This window comes from Meles meles, chromosome 12, assembly GCF_922984935.1.
Source record: "Meles meles chromosome 12, mMelMel3.1 paternal haplotype, whole genome shotgun sequence".
Classification (NCBI taxonomy): Eukaryota; Metazoa; Chordata; class Mammalia; order Carnivora; family Mustelidae; genus Meles; species Meles meles.
Window position 1 is genome coordinate 4,400,052 of NC_060077.1, and position 23,356 is coordinate 4,423,407.

The window sequence follows — 23,356 nt, forward strand, 5'->3', positions numbered from 1 at the left end:
TTACAAAAAAAGATAAAACTAAAGGAAATGGATAGATATAAACAGCAATTTTAAGTCAGCAAGAAGTATGGAAATAGGTGTTTCCAAGAATCCAGAGTCCATTCCAGGGTAGTTTGAGTAAAGGAGTTGTTAAGTTAGCCTGGTTCAGACTAAGTTAGCATTCTCACCTATGGCTCTAGAGTGTGGCTCTAAAGACAACACTTTCTATTAGGTCACATTGATTCCAAGTAGTAACAGCTGTCATTATGGGCCAAATGCTTGACATTTTTTCATACAACTTTAGGAGGCAAGCCTCTATTTTACAGATAATGCATAAAAACATACAAGACAAGTTATGTTTATTTCTAATTTTTTTTTTAAGATTTCATTTATTTTAGAGAGAGAGGTAGAGAAAGCAGTGGGAGGGGAGAGACAGGGACAAGTAGAGGCTCGATCCCACAGCCCCAAGATCATAACCTAAGCTGAAATTGAGTCAGACATCCAACTAAATGAGCCACCCTTGTGCCCCAAGACAGCTTATATTTATTTCTAAATAAGTTATCTAGACTAGTAGTTCCTGACCACGGATCCTTGGGGGACACTGAATTTCTTTAAGAATGCACACAAAGCACTGCCTATAGACTGAATTCATCCTATTGTTAAATGCTATTGTGATACCCTACAACCCAGCAATTGCACTACTGGGTATTTACCCCAAAGATACAAATGTAGTGATCCAAAGGGGTACCTGCACCCCAATGTTTATAGCAGCAATGTCCACAATAGCCAGCTATGGAAAGAGCCTAGATGTCTATCAATAGATGAATGGAATAAGAAGATGTGGTGTGTGTATGTGTGTATATACATATACACATATATACATATATATACGTATATACATATATATACGTATATATGTATATATGTGTATATATGTATATATGTGTATATATGTATATACATATATATACATACACATGTATATATGTATATATATGTATATACATATATATACATATATACATATATATATACATATATACATGTGTATACATATATACACACATACACAATGGATTATTATGCAGCCATCAAAAAAATGAAATCTTGCCTTTGCAACAACATGGATGGAACTAGAGGGTAGCATGCTAAGTGAAATAAGTCAATAAGAGAAAGAGAATTATATGATCTCACTGATACGTGGTATTTAAGAAACAAGGCAGAGGATCATAGGGGAAGAGAGGAAAAAAAAAGAAACAAGATGAGACCAGAGAGGGAGACAAACCATAAGAGACTCTTAATCTTAGGAAACAAACTACGGGTTGCTGGAAGGGAGTGGGGCAGAGGGATGAGGTGGTTGGATGATGGACGTTGGGGAGGGTATGTGCTATGGCAAGCGCTGTGAATTGTGTAAGACTGATGATTCACAGACCTGCACCCTTGAAACAAATAATACATTATTTTAAATTAAAAAACTACAATTGTGATTACAGAATGTAAATCTTTCTAATATTATTAAATCATTAATAATGTATAATCTTTATACTTTTCATCAGTCTGCACATACTAAAACAATATCTATTATCATGTGAGAGATAGCAACTTTTTTAATTTAAAAATTAAAAAAAAAATTTAAGCCCCCCAACACAGGGCTCAAACTCACCACCATGAGGGCAAGACCTGAGCTAAGACCAAGAATCAGACACTTGGAACATCTGTGTTGCTCAGTGGATTGAGTACCTGACTCTTGATTTTAGCTTCAGTCATGACCTCAGGGTTGTGGGATCAAACCCCACATCAGGCTCTACACACAGCATGGACAGAGTCTGCTTGTCCCTCACCTTGTTCACATGCTCTCAGGATCTTTCTCTTTCTCAAATAAATAAATAAAAACTTAAAAAAAAAAAAAGTTGGACGGTTAACCAACTGAGACACCCAAATGCCCTTGCAATTTTTTTTAATATTAGAGAGGGTCATCTTGTGGAGAAACAGAAACCCTCCCTTGTCAGTAGGAATATAAAATGGTACTACAAGCCTTTTTGAAAACCAGTTTGGCAGGGTTTTTTGGTCATTTTTATTAAGTTTTTTAAATTGCAGTATAGGTAAAATACTGTTATATTAGTTTCAGGTGTACAACATAGTGATTCAACAGCTCTGTACACTCCTCAGTGCTCATCATGATAAGTGTACTCTTTAAACCCCTTCACTTATTTCACCCATTCCCCTCCACCCCAGCTCTGGTAATCACTGGTTAGTTCTCTATCTTTAAGAGTCTGTTTCTTGGTTTGTCTTTGTTTGTTTGTTTCTTAAATTTTCCATATGAGAGAAATCATATGGTATTTGTCTTTTTCTGACTTATTTCACTTAGTATTATACTCTCTAGCTCCATCCATGTTGTTGCAAATGGCAAGATTTCATTCTTCTTTACGGCTGAAAAATACCCCCCCCCCAATATATATATACATCTATTGATGGACACTTGGGCCGGTTCCATAATTTAGCTATTGTAAATAATGCTGAAATAAACACAGGGGTGCATATATTCTTTTGAATTAGTGTTTTTTTTTTTTTAATTCTTTGGGTAAATACCTAGCAGTGCAATCACTGGATCATAGGGTAGTTCTATTTTTAATTTTTTGAGGAACCTCCAGACTATTTCCCACAGGGGCTGCACCAGTTTGCATTCCCACCAACAGTGCATGAAGGTTCCTTTTTTCCCACATCCTCAGTTTGGCAGTTTCTTAAACAGTTACTTTTTTTTTTTTTTAAAGATTTTATTTATTTGACAGAGAGAGACCACAAGTAGGCAGAGAGGCAGGCAGAGAGAGAGGGAAGCAGGCTCCCTGCTGAGCAGAGAGCCCGATGCGGGACTCGATCCCAGGACCCTGAGATCATGACCCGAGCTGAAGGCAGCGGCTTAACCCACTGAGCCACCCAGGTGCCCCTTCTTAAACAGTTATATGGAGACATACCATACAGCAATTTTACTCCTAGCTATCTACTTAAGAGAAACAAAACGTATGTCTACATAAAGGCTTATATATGAATATTCATAGCAGCACTATTCATAATAGTTGAAAACTAGAAATAATCCATATGTCCATCAATGGGTGAGTGAAAAAAATGCAGTATAGCTACACTACAGAATACTATTCAGCAATAAAAAGGAACTACCGATAGGTGCTACAACACAAATGAACCTCGCAAACATTATGCTAAGTGAAAGAAACCAGACACAAAAAAGCTATATGCTGATTACATTTATATGAAATATCCAGGGAAGGTAAATCAATACAGACAGAAAGCAGATCAGTGTTTGCCTGGAGCTGAAGGTGGGGGTGGGGACTGACTACAAAAGAACATGGAGAACATTTCTGGGCATGGGGTGGGGTTATGAAATGTTCTGAAACTGGATTGTGGTGACGGCTGCACAACTCTATTATAAATTTGCTATAAATAACTGAATTGTACACTTCCAACAGGTGAGTTTTATAAAGTGTAAATTCTACTTCAATGAGGGTATCCAAAAATATTGTAAAAGGTAATTTTTTTTTGTTTTTGTTTTTAAGATTTGTTTATCTATTTCAGGGAGAGAGAGGAGCCTAAGCCTGTGCATGAGTAGGGGGAGAGGCAGAGGGAGATAAACAGACTCCCCTTTAAGCTGGATTCCGGGACCACAAGATCATGACCTGAGCTGAGACCAAGAGCTGGACACCTAACCGACTGAGCCACCCAGGGGCCCCTTGATTTGATTTTTATTTTTTTAATTATTTTTTTAAAAGATTTTATTTATTTGAGAGAGAGATTGAGCAAGTGAGAGAGAAAGCATGCAGGAGCGGGGGAGATGGAGAAGCAGACTCCCCGCTGAGCAGGGAGTCCAATGCGGGGCTTGATCCCAGGTCTCTGGTATCGTGACCTGAGTGGAAGGCAGATGCATAACCAACTGAGCCACCCAGGTGTCCCTTGATTTGATTTTTAAAAAGGCAAGGGTCCTCATGCTGAAAAACTGGAAGCCAGTGACATAGACAATGGTGAAGGAATTTAGCAAGGGTGAGTGTACATTTGGTGATCATTTGCAATATATACAAATATCAAATCATTACGTCATACACCTGAAACTAACATGTTATGTGACAATGTTATTTCAACAATTTTTTTTAAAATAGTTAATAAGTAAAATATTTCCTAAGGGAAAAAAGAGTGTACAGTAAAGGAAGTAAAATATTAATTCTCCAGGTGCATAAAATCTTTCAGTAAACACTCAAATTTGTTACATACTTGGACCACAGAACTATGTTATATGTTTCCTTGACTTGTAAATATGGTTCTAATACTTACTAAGGATCTGTATTTCATAGAAGGTGCTCTGCCCTCTGTGGGAGGTGCCCTGAGTGCACAGCCCTTGATGGAACAGAGTCAAGTACATGAATCGACCATAATAGATGGCTGTCAGTTATGATGTAAGTGACAAAAGAAGGGTACTTAAGTGCGCTTGCTGGTTAGTAGGAGGAGAAATGAAAACGGGCTCAGGAAGAAGAACAAAGGCCTCATGAAGGAAGTGGCAATTACGCTTAGTCTTAAGGATTGGGGAAAATTCCAGCAGGTGGCAATGGGAGGAGACAATGTGAAGTGGGAAACCACAGGACATCCTCAGGAAACAGGCCAATTTGGTTGAAGCATGGGGCTCAAAAAGAAAGGTAATGGAAGGCAAGACTGGAAATGTGTAGTAGGCCCAGATGGTACAGGGCTTTGATACCCATAACATGGGTATCATACCATGGTATGGAGCCCTATACCATGGAGCCCCAACTTTGTTTAGTAAGCAAAGGAGGAGCTCCTGAAGAAAATGAGTTGTCTGAAAAGTCCATGGATGAAGGTCATCTGACAATGGGAGAAAAATGGAGGGGCAGAGCATCAAGGCAGGGAGATACATATGGGATTACTTCATGGAGTTCAGAGAACCTCAACAGAGGATATGGCAGTGAGAAGAGAAAGGAGGGGGCAGACCCTGATTCTCTGGTCCTAGGAAAGAGGGGAGGTTCACCTTGTATTATACTTCATCTTTTGAGGGCTATTGCTTTGCTGCTTACCCCGACTCTCAGGGATTTGTTTGTGTCTCCTGCTGACAGTTAAAGTCCATAACTGATATCTTTGGCAATCTGTGTTTCCGAAGACACATTTTCATTCATTCTGTTTTTTCCCCAAACAAAAGGATTCTATTTGGTAAATAAATTCCTTTCATTTTGGAAAGCACCACCATATTCAAGGGATGACTTTTTTTGGGTAAGATTTTATTTATTTATTTATTTATTTGACAGAGAGAGAGAGAGAGATCACAAGCAGGCAGAGAGAGAGAGGAAGGGAAGCAGGCTCCCTGCTGAGTAGGGAGCCCGATGGGGGGCTTGATCCCAGAACTCTGGGATCATGATCTAAGCTGAAGGCAGAGGCGTTAACCCGCTGAGCCACCCAGGCGCCCCTTATTTATTTATTTTGAAAGAGAAAGAGACAGAGAGAGACAGAGAACATGATCAAGAAGGAGGAGCAGAAGGAGAGGGACAAGCAGACCACACTGAGCACAGAGCTGTACTGGGGAGGCAGGGGTTATCTTGTGATCCTACAACCCTGAGATCATGAGCTGAGCCAAGGTCAAGAGTCAAGACGCTTAACCAACTAAGCCACCCAGTCTCCCCAACTTTTTTTTTTTTTTTAAGATTTACTTGAGAGTGAGCGAGCATGTGACTGAGTGAGCGTGCACACATGAGGAGGGACAGACAGAGTCTTAAGCAGACTCAGCGCTGAGTGCAGAGCCATGCAGGGCTCAATCTCACAACCCTGAGATTATGACCCAAGCCAAAATCAAGAAGCTGGACACCTAATTGACTGCGCCAGCCAGGTGCCCCAAGGGACTACTTTTTAATTCAAATTCTGCAGGCTTTAAAATAGGACGTTAATTTTGAAATCTTGGCCTCAATCCTATGCTATGTTGAACTTCAATCTGGTTTTGAGGAATAAATCAAATAGTTAAGTAGACTACAAGGCTCTGAACTGACATGAAATAAAAATTGGTATACTATTCACAGAGCTCCTGTTAAACACTGAAATTCCTCTTTAACATTTACCAGCTTTTTAAGTAAACAAACGGCATAAAACAAAATACTTTTTAAAGTAAACAGAATTATTTTTACCGCAAAGATTTTAAAATCTGTTTTTTTACAGACTTTTTATAACACGTTTGCGTAAGCCGCAGCTTTATTTGCTCTGTGACCTTACATGAGTCACATCCTCTTAAGACCTTAGTTGTTTCTTCAAGTGTGAGATCAAACAGACTGGGTAGCAGCTAAGTAACATGGGTTAAGTTGACCTTCAACTACGGTAATATAAAAGAGTTCTCACTAACTTAAAACATTATGTTAGAAATCCAAAGTCAAATTAGTAATTGCCTACTCTTTTAGTCTTTAGAACATATCAGTAAGACTTTCATCCATTACTGCCATGTGTATAGCACTTGTTGGGGACAGAAACAAGTTAAAAATAGTCCCTGCCATCATATAGTCTAAATCATAGAAGGGGGTGCCTGGGTGGCTCAGTCAGTTAAGCATCTGCCTTCAGCTCAGGTCATGATCCCAGGGTTTGGGGACTGAGTCCCGCATCGGGCTCCTTGCTCAGCGGAGAGCCTGCTTCTCCCTCTGCTTGTCACTCCCTCCGCTTGTGCACTCAAAGTTTCTCTCTCTCTCTCCATGACAAATCAATAAATAAAATCTTAAAAAAAAAACATAGAAGAAAAACAAATAAAAGCATGTGTGATATTAAATGGCAATAAAATTTAGACCACAGTCTTCATCATTTAGATAAACTGAGTTTGACAAATACCATTCCCAAATGCCCCTAACCTTTGAGGGCAATGTCAAAAATCATGATTACATTCCATGGCTAACCCTCTGCAGAAGAGGCAGCCTGCTGATGTGGAACATGCGCTGGACACAGTACAGCAGGTTTCTCATTCATAGTTCATAATGTTAGTTTTACTTTTGTAAAATAATAATGGAAAAAAGCTCCTAAGAGCTGGAGCATGTCCAGGATTCGGCTAATACCTCATTCCTCTAATTCATATGTTAGAAGACATAGAATTGATATCCATTACTTAGACCTTTATCATTAACATAGAGGGAAAGCTAGATGCTAAAACATCTCTGACATCACAGTTACGTCTTGCCTGCACTCTGAGCTTGACCAGAGCCGTGTCATAAGAGGAGGAATAACTGGTATCCATAGCAACATCACCAGGCTGGGACAATGTAAAAAACTGTAACCTAGCAACTGATGACGAGAGATGTGTGTAGGGGGAATTCTCCCAGTTCTGCAAATGAGAAACATGCAGCACTGAATGCAACTCATAATACTAGGGCAATGTGGAAAATCTGACTTATTTGTAGAGGGTTGGGAATGTCAGCCTCTTAAAACCTCAGCACTATGCTGCATAATTTTTAAACAGGAAAAGCAAGCAAACATCTCCTCACTGCCCACAACAGCAGTCGTGTACAGGGAAAGTACCTTACGTGTCATGACTGAAATGGAAAATAAATTTCATTGCAGCACGAAACATCTCAGCCTCTCTCTAGTTCTCATTGTATAGGGGCACTGAATTTTGGTGAGAGGGGGAAGCTGCCCCTGTTCCTAGAGAAGGATGGATAGGTTCTGTGTGTAAAGAAGAAAGCATTACAAAGCAACTCGACTCATAACATACCATATGAGAATGTCCCCCTAAGAATCCTGTTTGTTTGTTTTTTAAATTTATTTGACAGACAGAGATCACAAGTAGGCAGAGAGGCAGGCGGGGGGTGGGGGGGGGGGGGAAGAAGACTCTCTTTTCAGCAGAGAGTCCGATGTGGGGCTCGACCCCAGGACCCTGGAATCATGACCTGAGCCGAAGGCAGAGGCTTAACCCACTGAGCCACCTAAGCGCCCCAAGAATCCTGTTTTTAACAGAGATCATACATACTTGTTGACATTTGGAGAATGAAAGAAACATCTAGTTCAATCCCCTTGTTTTACTGACTCAGAAATTGAGACCCAGAGTGAGGATTTACCTACGGTCAGAAAGTGACAGAGCATGGGCTAGAACTGAGGTCTTGTTTTCCAAGCCAATTCTTCCCATTAAAACATGATGTTATATTTTTTCCTTATGTTAACAGGAACATAAAACAAGACTTTATAGGAATGAGAAATAAATTCCTATTATTATTTTTATCTCTGTTATGTAAAGTCATTGAGATCTTGTGGTTTATCTTTTACAGTAGTGTTATCCTACCTAACACAACCATGAATGGGTCTATCTAACCCCAAGATAATGTAAAAAATAAACCCACTTTAAAACATTTGAATGATTCTGGATTAAGTCACAGCATCACAGGAATTTAGCCACATCTGTGATTATCAGAGATCTTACCTTAGTACCAAAAAACACAACAGCTTCTCTGGAACAAAATGGTGTACCTGTTGGGGTACTGGGTTCCTCAGTCACTTAAGTGTCTGACTCTTAATTTTGGCTCAAGTCATGATCTCACGGTCATGAGATCGAGCCCCAAGTTGGGCCCAGGGCTTAAGTTTCTCTCTCCTTCTCCCTTACCCACCTTTCCCTAAAATAAATAAATAAATCTTAAAAAAACACAAAACAAAACAGTAGTTTTCCAAATTATGTGGGTTTTTTTGGTTTCAGGTTTTTTTGGGGGTTTCTTTTCGCAGAATACTTTTCCATATGAAATTTTATGAGAAGCCTCAATAAACAGATATAGATAAAGGTAACCTTTTATTAATATTAAATATTTTCTAAATTTAAATGTATACAATTTTTAAACTCAGTAAGAACAATGAGGCTTTTTATTTTTATTTTTATTTTTTTTAAGATTTTATTTATTTATTTGACAGACAGAGATCACAAGTAGGCAGAGAGGCAGGCAGAGAGAGAGAGGGGGAAGCAGGCTCCCCGCCGAGCAGAGAGCCCGATGTGGGGCTCAATCCCAGGACCCCTAGATCGTGACCGGAGCTGAAGGCATGGCAAAGCCAAGGCTTTGACCCACTGAGCCACCCAGGCGTCCCACAATGAGGCTTTTTAAAAACAATTTAAAATTAGACAATAAGGATGACTGGCAGCTTTATATAATGAGGATTTCATTTTGATTCAAAAGTATTGAAAACTTATTCATCCAGTGAAGTAGCTACAGATGCTACCAGTTTTTACATAGCTCACCTTGCAACAGCATATGAAAGACAGACAAGGAAGTCTTGTCCATTGTCTCCACAAAGGCAAGTTAAGCGGGCAGCACAAACGGAGGTACCAAAACCTTTCATATATAAAATGTAGCATCATCTATTTCAAGAGAGTACATGGTATCCATTTTGGTAATGGTTCTTCAAAGTGTTATAAATCCTTAAAAATAATCAAATTTGCAGAATCTCTGAAAAGCAAACATTTTATAAACCACTGGTCCAGCTGGACTAGAAGTTCTTTTTCGGTTCTGGAAATTATGGTGAGAATTGGATTACTGTCCTGGACTCCAGTGAAGAGCAATGGAGACGATGCTATCAGAGTCAAAACATGACCTGCTTTTCTGCAGATTATGTTTACTCACTGAATACAGATATTTCATTTTTCAAGGCAATACTACTTAGGGGCCAGAACCATGGGTTAACCAGCACAGGTAACAAAAGAGTGAATAGTTTGCTGCCAAATTTTTTTTCTTTGCCAATAAACTCCAATCTTCTTGCCACCTGCAACCCATTTGCCAGGCATAAAATCTAAAGGCCCTACCTGCCCCACATCAGATGGGGTCAGCTCAATTAACTCTAGTTCCAACATGATACACTAAGCTGTCTATAGAGGAGAAGGGAATCTAGATTCAATGTCAAAAAAAGGCTGACTGCCATTGTATTAATTCAAATCTAGGAATATTAAGAAGGGGGAACCTGGATGGCTCACTGGGGTAAGCCTCTGCCTTCGGCTCAGGTCATAGTCTTGGGATTCTGGGATTGAGCCCACATTAGGCTGTCTGCTCGGTGGGGAGCCTGCTTCCCTCTCTCTCTCTCTCTCTCTCTCTGCGTGCCTCTCTGCCTACTTGTGATCTCTCTCTCTGTCAAATAAATAAATAAAATCTTAAAAAAAAAAAGATCTACTTCTACAGTGATTTATCTGAATTTTGGGCCTTGCAACCTGCCAAATTTAGAAAATACGCCTAAATTCTAGGCTTTCCTCTTTTGAAAAAGATAATCAGAATGAGATACAATTGTAAATAATACAACCAAACTAAAGACTCCAGAATCAGGCATGGCTCTCTCTTTGGTAAATAATTAAGAACAGGTTCAAATAATCAAGACATGAATCCACTAATAAAAACACCCATATGCTGAAAGAATAAGCAATTACCACCCTAATGTGTTTAACCTACTAATTAGCAATAGTACCAATCTGGAAAAAGCTGGAAATGCTATCTTCATAGTGGAGAGCTCCTAGATGCAGAAAAGCCCCTTTTCTGCTCTAGCTGAAGTGATACTCTCAACAGATCATTTCAGTCCTTTTAGTACACCCTTGACATAACAGAAATGGCTAAAAGTCGATCCCAACCTTTGGATTCACTTTACTCAGTGACTCTGAAGTTAAGAGGCATACAAGACAATAATACCCAGCAAATATCAACTAAAAATTAAGTCAAGGAGATGGAAATACATGTGAGGAGGTTTTTATTTCTGATCGAGTACCCATCCTTGAAAATGTACAAACACCTATCTTCAAGCCAGTGGTTAACCTGCAACCAGTGCAGGCCTTCGGGAATGTCACTAAACCTCCGATCCTCAGTTTCCTTATTTGTCAAATAAAGAATAATTAGCACTACTTCCTAGCAGAGTAGGTACCATGAATGAATGTCATTTGGAAATTTAAATTACTATTATTAGGCTGGAAATAATCTTGTTTTCCTAACATCTTTCAGGGATAGCCTGATTAAAAACTGCCAAGTCTTTTTAAATAAAAACCTGTAAATAAGGTGGACTTTAAGAAGGAAACAAGTGGGACGACTGGGTGGCTCAGTTGGTTAAGTGTGCGTCTTCTGCTCAGGTCATAATCCCAGGGTCCTGGGATTGAGTCCTGCATCGGGCTCCCTGCTCAGCAGTGAGTCTGCTTCCCCCCCTCCCGCCCCCGCCTACTGCTCCCCCTACTTGTGTGCTTTCTCTGACAAATAAATAAATAAAATCTTAAAAAAAAAATACAGCCCCTACCTCAAATGGTACAAAAGCATATTCAGGAATTAAAACTACTTTTGATGAGCAGCTGTTCACAGTAAAGGACTCTAGAAGCAGGGATGACTACATGTCACCCACCAGCAGCAGAGCGACTGTGACACTAATGGCAACTATTTAAAAGCCTTTAACCCTGAGAAGGAAACCAGTAAGAAATTTGCTTCAAGAAGTGTGCCAGATGCAGAGCTTCGAATCCCAAATGAGCTGTTTAAAGAACAGGGATCTGTTTACTCTTCGGAGGAAAATTAGTCTTTTCAGGGAAGATTAGCTCCAGCTAGAATGCACACACTGTATTCTTTGTGTGTGGGGAAGATGTTAGAGGCAGACTGAGGAATACAGCTCTCACCAGGCAGGAAACAGACAAAGCACCTGTTTGCACCAACTTCCTCCCACATGTGTCACCTCAGACACCAACTCAGTAAGAGTGGCTCTTCTGGGAGCTTAGAGTGTGGGGGTGGGTGAGAAGGAGACAAGGCGTCACAGAGGGCAGGGAGGTCAGGGAGGGGGAGTGGGCAATCATCAGAATACAGCTCCAGCCACGCTGATTGAGTCAATTCTTTTTTTTAATTTCTTTTTTATTTGAAAGAGAATGAGAAAGTGAGAGAATGAGTGGGGGGAGCAGCAGGCAGAGGGAGAAGCAGACTCTCCGCTGAGCAGGGAGCCCAATGCGGGGCTCGATCCCAGGACCCTGGGATCATGACCTGAACTGAAGGCAGCTGCTTAACTGACTGAGCCACCCAAGGGACCCTGATTAAGTCAATTCTTAGGAAACAACCTAACAAAAGGTACCAGAACTGAATCTCGGGTACCCAGAGAGCTCAGATGGGAGATTCCACTCAAAATTTCACCTCAATATGACAGAATTCCCATTTCTCTACTAACGTGAAACTAACATGGATCTTTAAAGGGTAGCTCCAATTTACTAGTCCAAAAACAATTATTTGGTTTTATATTCCAATCTACCCCTCCTCTAGTCTCTGGTCTCTCAAGTGAGTATGTTAATCACGCCACTACTCCTTTGGTAGCTTGACACAAACACCTAGGAGTCATTTTTTATTTTTCTTGCCTTACTCCCTTTCTCACATTTACTCACCCCATTAACAAGTCTTGTTGGTTCTACCTTCAGAACATACACCCAATCTAACCCTTCTCTCCACATCCATAACCTACTATCAACTCTCCCCTTGGAGAGTCCTTTCAATGATCTCCACGTTTCACCCCTACAATCCATTCTCCCACAGGCAGCTAATATCATCTTTTAAAAACAGTTATCAGGGTGCCTGGGTAGTTCAGTGGGTTAAGCCTCGGCCTTCGGCTCAAGTCATGATCTCAGGGTCCTGGGATCAAGTCCCGCATCGGGCTCTCTGCTCGGCAGGGAGCCTGCTTCCCTCTCTCTCTCTGCCTGCCTCTCTGCCTACTTGTGATCTCTCTCTCTGTGTCAAATAGATAAATAAAATCTTAAAAAAAAAATAGTTATCAATCAGGTCATGATGCTCCCCTGCCAAAACCAGATCACTAGCTTCGAAGCATACTGAATAAAATCCCAAATCTGTATCATGGCTTAGTAAAGCCCTGCATAATCTGGCAACTGACTGTTCTGTTCCTCTGACTTCATCTCCTTCATTCTTCCCAAGCTAACCATAACCCAGTCACATCAGCCTGCTTTCCATCCATTCCTAGGCTTTTTTTCTTTTCTTTTCTTTTTTAATTTGAGAGAGAGAGAGCATGAGAGGAAAGAGGTCAGAGGGAGAAATCAGACTCTCTGCCGAGCAGGGAGCCTGATGTGGGACTCGATCCCGGGACTCCAGGATCATGACCTGAGCCGAAGGCAATCGCTTTACCCACTGAGCCACCCAGGCGCCCCCATTCTTAGGCTTTTAAATGCCTGGAATATTCTTGCCCTCCGTTATATCTATCAGGTGTCTGTGCAAACCTCACCTCCTCCTTCTCGACAACCCTTTCCAAAATGCAGTTGTCCTTACAGCTGTTACTTTCTCCCCCTTACCTGGCTATATTTTATGTACAGCACTTACTGCTTCCTGATTTGTATTATTTATGTATTTTTCTTTACCGTCAACCTCCTACATTATTTTAAAACAGGGACTTTAACTTCTTCACCGAATAGTGCTTCACACAGAACAGCGCTGTCATATATTGCAGGTACACACATAAATATTTGTTGAATGACTTTTTATTACCAAATATATATAAAAACAGTTACATAAAACAAACAAGCACCACTTAATAAGGAATTGTCAAGCAAACATTCATTTAATTACCACCAATGCCAAGAAGTAGGATATCCCAGAGGCCTCCTTCCTAAGCACCTTTCCATGATGAAAACCTTCTCCCCCTTCACTCCTCAGGCAACCATTATCCTCAATTTTGTGATTAAAAATTACCTCAGTTTTCATAGTTTTACTGCTTATATATGATAACTCTAGGGGCGCCTGGGTGGCTCAGTGGATTAAGCCTCTGCCTTTGGCTCAGGTCATAATCCCAGGGCTCTCTGCTCGGCAGGAGCCTGCTTCCCCTCTCTCTCTGCCCATCTCTCTGCCTACTTGTGATCTCTCTCTCTGTCAAATAAATAAACCAAAATCTTAAAAAAAAAAAAAAAAGAAGAAGCCACGCTTATCCTAGCTAGAGAAACCAAGCTTCAGGAAAGAATACCTCACTGGGTTCAAAATTTTAATAGACATAGATTTCAAACTGCCTGGTTTCACCTGAACTACAAGTAAATCTTTGTTCCCTCATTTTAACATCCTGGGCACCAATCTTCAGATTATCATGCCAGATATCTCTTGGCCTAAGCCCTTCCAGTTTAAAATGCAGGCTTTGATTTCTCCTGGCCTTACACTAGGCCTTACTTCTTGTTAAATTCTTTTTATCCCCTTCCCCATCTGTGATTCTGTAATAATAATCTTTTTTTGGCTTCATACGCCTTTTGGAACAGCTCTTTTTGTATACTGCCCCCAATATAGCTTCCCCCTTTGCACAACTAGTAATACCTGAAATCATAATGACTAGGCACATGACCACAGCTCTGGTTGTGAGGAAGGAGAGAGAGATCTCATAGAGACACTTACGGAGCTGCAGGTAAAAGGACTAATAGGGAAGGGCCTGTGAAAATAAAAGCTAAAATATAGCATAATACTGAAACAAGAAGGGGGAAAATAATGACTTTTCTTTTCTTTTTTTTTTTTTTTTTTAAGATAGAGAGAAGAGAGCACATGAGAGCAGAGGGGAGAGAGAGGGAGGAGAGAGAGAATCTCAAGCAGACTCTGCTGAGTGCGGAGCCCAACATAGGGTTTGGTCTCATGACTCTGAGATCATCAACTGAGGGGAAATCAAGAGTTGGATGCATAACCGACTGAGCCATTCAGCCCACAAAATAATGACTTTTAAGGTGAATTCTCAAGAGTTTAGTACCCAGGGCACAAAGAGAACTAACTATACATCCTCACGAAACTGTTCAAAAGCACTCACTATCAGCTTTCTAAGGGAAACCTCTGACTCCTCCACACTACAGACCATCTTGGGTTCTAAGAATAGATAAGATGACAAGACAGTTGGAGGCAGTGAGGTTTTTTTTTTTTGTCCAGAGTGTATGAACCCAGCAAGGGAGAAGAGGAGCCATAATGATACCCAAACGCAAATAATGGCTAATCCTCCCAGGAGACAACGAAGTTTTTTGGTAAAAGCTAAAATGCTGATTTTCATCTCCATCAGCAAGGTCAGAAGACCACAGGGCCAGTCACTCAGAAACTAATGAACATAAAGACCACTGGCAAAACCACAGCACAAACATGAAAAAACTTGCAGGCTTTAAGTCAATACACAAAGGCTCTAAGGGTGCCTGCATGGCTTATTGGTTAAGCATCTGCCTTAAGCTCAGGGCATGATCTCTGGGTCCTGGGATCGAGTCGCATGTCAGGCTCCCTGCTCAGGGGGGAGCATGCCTCTCCTTCTCCCTCTGCAGCTCCCCTTGATTGTGCTGTCAAATAAATAAATAAAACCTTTAAAAAACTACACAAAACTCCGTCCATTCTATAGTCACTCTTCTCAATTTATGGAAGATTGGGTTTTTACGCAGAAGGAGTATCTATGAAGACAACACTTGATCTCTAGGCACCTGAGTCACCATTATCAGCAGCTTGCCCATCACACTGTTGACGTCCATGGTCTCTTTGCCCACTGGTTTCCAAACAGCACACATACAGCCCAAGAATGCATCTGAAACAGCCAAGAGTACTTTTCCACAGAGCGCACGAAGAGGCAGAATATTTTTCAGGAAGTTATAGTTCTAAACATCTCTTTATTAGGTATGTTAGCTTGTCATTTAACAAAAAAACAACTATCTTTTATTGGATGCTCACTCCGCCAGATAGCTACTTACAAAAATAAACTAGCCAGATGTGTATATCCAGACCACAGTCCCTTTTCCCTAAGAGTTTACAATCTAACAGCACCCATCAAAGAATGTGCTCTCCCATCTCTTCTATGGCTGATTCTTCACTTTGCAGGTCCCATCTCAAATGTTATCTCCTCAGGGAGAAGCCTTCCCTACCTACTTCTCAGAATGTGTACCTTTTGGAGACAAGGTCTTTAGAGTAGTAATCAAATTAAAATGCAGTTATTAGGCTGGGCCACAATCCAATATGTTGTTCTTAAAAAGAGAGGAAATTTGGGAACAGAGAGTTAAGTATGGGGGAAAGAGACACAAGACACAAGGAGAAGACAGCCATCTACAAGCCAAGGAGCAAGATCTGGAACAGCTCCTTCCTCTATAGCCCTAGAAAGGAATCAACCATTACAACACCTTGATTTTGGACTTCCAGCCTCCAGAACTGAGAGACAATACATTTCCTTTGTTTAAGTCACCTAGTCTGTGATTTGTTACTTTGCTATAGCAGCCCAGCAAACGAATACAGCTCTCTACAACTTTCTAAAATTTTTAAGTTATCTTGGCTCTTCAGTCAAGAATAGATGTTGGGATTTTTTTTTTTCATTAAAAAAAATCCACATAGCATTAGAAATCCATGGGAAAATAGTGTTGAGACAGTAATCCATATAGAAAACATAACTGTATTTCTATGTCATATCACACTACAAAGTTAAGCTCTAGATAAAGATCTAAATGTAAAAAGCTTGAAGTTTTTGTAATTAACATGGGAAAATATCTTTATGACTTGGAAAGCAGAAAATAAAGCAGAACACAAAAGAAGAAATCATAAAGGAAATGATTAATAAATTTGACTTCACTGACAGGACACACTTCTGTTTAGTAAAAGACTCCATAAACAAAGTGAAAATATAACAGTATCAACCACCTGTAAAAAACACACACACCAATAAGAAAATAGGTGAAGGATACCAACAGGTGATTCACAATAAACATAAACACAAAGATGCCCAACCTCACTAGCAATTCATCAACTAAAAATTCAAACAATAATAATTTTAAAAACCCCACAACAGTAAAAATTCCATTTCACATACAAGTGACTGATTTTTAAAACTGGACAGTAAGCAAGTGTTGGTAAAGATGTGGACTACCACACACACTGGTGCTCACGCACACTGCTAGGTAAGAATGTAGATTTGTACAATTTTGGAGAGTCATTTGGCAATATCTCATGAAGCTGAAGAGGTCTTTACTCTTGGACCAAACAATTCCACTCCTAGATTTACCAGAGTAACTCACGTATATGTGCAGAAGAAGGAAAGGTACAAGAATAGTCATATACGTATTCCTATATACTATAGGAAAGTGTGAAATAATTAAAAATTGGGAAAAACTGAAATGTTTATCAACAAAAGAAAACTATATTGTACTATATCTGCACACTCAAATAATAAATGACTGAAATAAATGAACTGGAACTGTGTTTATCAATATAGGTCAATCCCTAAAACACAACCTGAGCCAAAAGAATGAGGTATAGAATGATATGAATACGGTGCTGGCATTTATTAAATGCTTGAAATGTGGAAAAATTATTACACATTGTTAATGGATATAGTATACATAATGGAATACATGTTTATATGCAAGCACACACGTGTGGGTGTGTATAATATTAACACATGAATAGGAAGAAGAGTAAATGGAAAAATGGAGAAGACATGGGACCATCAAATGTTATCAATTACATTTTATGTCTTTAAAAAATCTGAATATGACAAAAATGTTAACATTTTACAAAGGTGGATTTGTATTATTCTTTGCAGTTTTCTGTGTGCTTTAAGTATGTCATGGTTTTTTATCTTTTTTTTTAAAAAAGATTTTATTTATTTATTTGACAGACAGAGATCACAAGTAGGCAGAGAGGCAGGCAGAGAGGGGGAAGAAGGCTCCCCGCTGAGCAGAGAGCCCGATGCGGGGCTCGATCCCAGAACATTGGGATCATGACCTGGCCGAAGGCAGCGGCTTAATCCACTGAGCCACCCAGGTGCCCCGGTTTTTTATCTTTTTAAAAAGATTTTATTTATTTATTTATCAGAGAGAGAGAATGTGCAAGCACAAGCAGGGGGAGGAGCGGAAGAAGACGGAGAAGCAGACACCCCGTGGAGCAAGAAGCCCAACAATGGGGCTCGATCCCAGAACCCTGGGATCTTGACCTGACCGCAAAGGCAGATGCTCAACCAACTGAGCCACCCAGGCAGCCTGTCACGGTTTTTTAAATGGAAAATGCAAAAATCTATATAATTATCCAAAAATTATAACCCAGCACATAATAAACAGTCACTAAGACAGGGTATATTCACTAAGACAGGGTCAGTCTGAAGCTCTGACCCCTTGTAGAGAAAATGGGATTAGGATTAAGCATATGGTTCTGCAGTTGGTAGGTTTATGGGTGAGGGAAGGAGGGGGGAGAAAAGGTACAGACAGTATTTCATGAATAAGACTGCAGGGGAAAAGTGTAAGAAAATTTCCTAGCCACTTCCTACAAATTCTAAAACTATGTATTTCTGGGAAGGAAAGCTTCAGTAGCCCCTCAGCAATTTTAAATCCCCCCCCCTCTTTTTTTTTTTTTAAAGACGAAATCAATCATTTTTCCTATGCTTTGGTCAATAAGTGCTCAAGTCTAAACTTAGTTTAACAAGGATGTGTGAGCAGTTTTATTAGTACAACCTGTGAAAATGACTTATCTCTTATTGAAGTTTCTAATACTACTGAGATTCATTTTGAAAATATCTTATGTCAACTGCTTCAGAAGGCTGAAAAGGCTAAAGAAGTTTATTACTGATATCATTATTATTATGAACCAGACTATTTCTACACTGTTCAAATCACTATTTTGACTTGTCCTACACGCAAGCTCTAAGAAGTTTCCACAGTGCCTGAACTGTGGTATAAGCTGTAGCAGGTTAAATCAGTGAATGATCACTTTAGAACACTTTAACACTGATCAGAACACTCTGTTACCTTTGCTGCTGCTATTGGGAAGAAAATCATCTGCGGGCACTGAAGGATTCTGCTGTAATGCTAGTGAAAAGCACTGTATTAGGTATCAGAAGGATTCTCAAAAAACCTCCCCTCTAAGGTTTACATGAAAATATTCTTCTTAGGCGACAAGCATGGCCCATGTATCTCCTCTTCACTTCCTGAAAGCAAGGCCCACTGTATTCTTTCTTCTTTTGAGGTAGGATGTTAAGTGTCTAACAAGCCCCCATTAAACCCTGTCAATGCCATCGTGGTGTGACTTTCTAACTCAGAAAGTGAACTATACTTTCGCCAAATATGTCAGCCTGGGTTTCACAAAAATGAGACTCACAGAATTTTAGAAGCTAGAAGAGAATTTAGAGGGCGTTTTGTCCAAATAAATAAACTGGAATAATGGTATCTCCAGAGTACATGAAGCAGTGTCCAGGGGATATGAGATGCCATAGAATGAACCTGACTCAACTCCTGGAAGGATCATTTTTACTCAAATAGTTCTGAGTAGAGATTTAACTGCAAGACAAAACGTTTTCAGGAACTAAAATAGGGACACTCCAGATTCTTCTGCCATCAAGTTAGAACTCCAGTGTTTGACTAGATGCAGAATTCCCTTCTACGTGAAGAAGACATGATAATTATGAATCACGGCTACCACTTACTGAGCACTTAAAATATGCCAGGCACTGTGGTCAGAGTTTTACATATATTATCTCATTTAATCCTCCTAACACTATCAGGCAATAGTAGTAATTGTTTGTTTCTATTTTACAAAGGAGGAAACTAAGCTTAAAAAAGGTGAAGAAACTTGCCCATATTCACCAGTTAATAAACAGCAGAGTTGGTGTTTGGCCCAGGGCTGTCTGGCTCCAAAACCTGTGACCTTAACTGCTGCCTCAGAAATGTGAAACTGAAGCAGAGGGACTGCAAGTCTTAAATCAGAAAAGCCTTAAACAAACCACGTGTCTTTCTGTCCCTCAAGTTTTCCCAGCTATAAAATTCGAATACCTATCTCTTCCTTCACGATAAGAATCCAGAAGCTCATACACACACACACACACACACACACACACACACACACACACACATATATATGTACACACACACACACACACACACACACAGCATCCTATTTTAGAGCTAAAAAGAAGTTTGGTCTGGGCACCTGGGTGGTTCAGTCAGCTGTGTGTCAGCCTTTGGCTCAGGGCATGATCCCAGGGTTCTGGGATCGAGCCCTACATGGGGCTCCCTGCACCGTGGGGAGCCTACTTCTTGCTCTCCCTTTGCTGCCCCCCTCTCCCCACCTATTCTCCCTCTCTCTGTGTCAAATAAATAAATAAAATATTAAAAAAAAAAAGAACCCTGGTCACATAAAAACTTGTACATGAATGTTTATGGTAACCTTATTCATAATAGTCAAAAAGTGGAAACAACCCAAATGTCCATCAACTAATGAATAAGCAAAATGCGTTATATCCATAGAATGGAATATTCTTCAGCCATAAAAATAAGATACTGATATATGCTACAATGCAGATGAACCTTGAAACATCATGCTAAGGGAAGGAAACCAGTCACAAAGAATCTCATATGTATGATTTCATTTATATGAAACGTCCAGAACAGGCAAATCCATAGAAACAGAGTGGTTATCAGGGGTCAGGGCATGGGGTAGGGCGTTAGGAGGAATAGAGTGACTACTAATGGGTATAGGATTTTATTCTTTGGCGGGGGTGAAATGTTCTATAATTAAATAATGGTGATGATTGCACAACTCTAAATATACTAAAATCAAGTGAATTTTATACCTTTAAAAAGTAAATGTTATGGTATGTGTATTATATCTCAATAGAGCTGTTATTAAAGAAAAACTTGGAGGCCATGGTGGCAAAAGATACTCAAAAATAGTTTGGGGGTCCTTGGTAGGCTCAGTCTGAAGAGCATGTAGCTCTTGATCTTGGGGCCATGAGATTGAGCCCTGCATTGGGTATGATTACTAAAAAAATAAATAAACTTAAAAAAAAAAAAACCATGGACAGAAGCATCACAGAAATATTATATTACACCTTAGATATTATACATTTCATGCTTATAAAGACATGTTATATACATCGTAACAAAGCCTGGCCTTCTACTACATCTCTCCTGGTTATCTTGTCCAAGGAGAATCTTAATTCACTTCAAAGTACTCAACTCCTCTAGTTTCTGAGTACCCAGTTAGTAAAATGCTAAAATACAATCTAAACTGGCTGCTGATGTAAACCCCAGGGGCTTGTCCTGCTTAAAAAGAGAAAGGGAAAAAGCCACAAAACTCACCAAGGGCCTATATTCAAGGCCAGAAAGGATAACAAGAATCTAGATCTAATGGAAATGATATCCCCCTATACCCTTTTGGGAACAGCTTGTCAGGATTTCCTACAGAAAAATTAGGCAAAGGAACATCAACTATAAAGGTACTGCTTTATTGAGACAACCATCAACATTGAAATTCCCACCTTCATAGAGTGCAGCAGAATATAAACACATTATCTTACTTTCATCTCAACAATATTTGTATAAGGTACGGATTTTTACCCTCATTTTATAAGAAGGAAAGTGAGGCACAAGCAAGGTCGTCTAGTCAATGAGAAGCAGAGTTAAGATTCAACATGCATGTAAATTCCAAGTTCTCTGCTCTTTTGCCATGTCATGTTAATATCTGCTTTCTCCCTTCATCTCTCTTGGCTACCTATCTTTCACAAGATCAGAGAGCAGAGTTGAGTTTGTTTCTGCTGACATTATTTTGTAACATGAACTCACCCCCAAGAAATAATTTCCCCTTTAGTTGTTCTGGTTTTCTGTATTCCTTGCATAGGTATCCATAAGAAACACTTGCTCAGAATAAGTATTAAGTCAATGCTGTTGAACAAATAAATAAATCTGACTCGGTGTATCCAGTTAGTTTAATCTTTCATGAATAATGAATGAAGACTCAAAAACCTAAAAAATCTTACAAAATCCCTTCCCGGTGGTTGCAAAAGGTTTTAGAACTGAATCGGAAATGTTGCTACTGAACTGGCCTTAAAATGACTTCTTGAGGAACTGTTCAACTCTTCCCTTCCAGCCAATCAAATGATGATTTAATCCCCTAGATGGGAAGCCCACAGGCAAGATCTTTAGCTCTACTTATCATCTGGAGTCTCCCCTTCCACATGAGTTCATATTTCCTGCAACTAACTACTTTCCAAGTTATTAGGCATCTCTTTTTTCCCTTCCTTCTTCCTTACCTGTCTCCCTCCCCCTCCTCCCCACCTCCATTCTCCCCTCTACCTCTTCTTCCTTTCGCTAGTGGTAGCATTTATCTCACACTTCCCAGTGAGACATGAAGGTACCCGTGAGAAGCAACTATAACAAACTAATGAAATAACTTCACAGGGTATTACCCATTGAATTGAAATTGCCAAGTATTTACCCATTGAATTGGTATTACCCATTGAATTGAAATGCCAAGTATTTACCATGTGCTGCTCTAGCTAAGCCTTTTCCAAAGAACTAAGCAGACCTATGGGATAAAATCAGACTAGAAGTTCAATTTTCTTCTGATAACTGAAGAGTTAATAGTTTTATTTTCAACACATAAGAAGGATTGAAGTACATCATAAATCCAGCTCTTAATTTTCAAAAGTAGGTGGATTTAAAGACTAGGGCATTAACAACATTCCTACATTTGTTAAAAAGGTATGTTCTATATTTAAATTAGATTTCTACCTATTCAGCCCTCAAACTCCTTCCTTGCAATAATTTCATAGTCTTGACCTTGGTTACTTAATTAATACTTTCATGACACCACCCTATAAAGATATAAGTAAAGAATTTTTACTTAATATGAAATAAAAGAACAAGTTTTAAACACAAATATGCATATATCTCCTTTCACATTTAAATAATATGAAGAAACATACGTTCACAAATATAACATCAATGAAAACCTTTAGCTCTAGTAATTTTCCCTAAGCTTTTCAGTTTAAGGATAGTACCATTTAATATTTGAACTAAATGCATTAACATAATTTTACCCATGACAGACTTTCTCTAGGTAAGGAATCATAGACTTTCAGAGCTTTCTGGAATGTCAGATATCATTAGGCACAATTCTTCCATTTTAAAAATGAAAAAACTCCCAAGTTAAGTGTTTGTCAAAGTCTTATAGCTGATTAGTGGCAGGTAAGGGATTTTGGCTCCTGACTCCCAGTTCACACAGCTAAAGTACTGTAAGTGAAAAATATTTAACTTGTTGATATCAGCCAAAAAGGCAACAGAAATCAGAACTCCTCTTACCATATGTATGACTGACATCACACTGGTTTCAACTTTCCGTATTTCTGTACCATAAATTCTTAACTTGTGACTTACCCTGCTGAGTTGATCCAATAACCTCTGGTTCTGTTCTGATAATTCCTGGACGGCCCGTGTTTTTTCTCGATCTGCTTCCCGTAGATGAACCTGCTGCCTCTCCAACTCATCCTGAAGCTGTTTCACATCACTCTCCAGCTCTGATACACGCCCTTCCCATTCCCCTTCTCGGTTCTCAAATCGTCTTCTCAGTTCGTGTTTCTCTTGTTCTAAGTGCTGGGTGAGAAGTGAAAAGGATTTAAAAACTGTTCAAAA

The 23,356-nt window shown here is 39.6% G+C and overlaps 1 protein-coding gene across 5 annotated transcripts in view; it reads right to left on the minus strand.

Moving 5' to 3' along the window:
* BICDL1 (BICD family like cargo adaptor 1) overlaps positions 1–23,356 on the minus strand; it is a 104,514-nt gene that overhangs the window by 72,367 nt on the left and 8,791 nt on the right. For all 5 annotated transcript variants that reach the window (XR_006820994.1, XM_046024330.1, XM_046024331.1 and 2 more), the window contains exon 2: positions 23,102–23,317. Coding sequence is in view for 4 of the 5 variants with exons in the window: in XM_046024330.1 (XP_045880286.1) it covers positions 23,102–23,317 (216 nt within the window). In the remaining variant the exon portion in view is untranslated. The remainder of the gene's footprint in view (positions 1–23,101; positions 23,318–23,356) is intronic.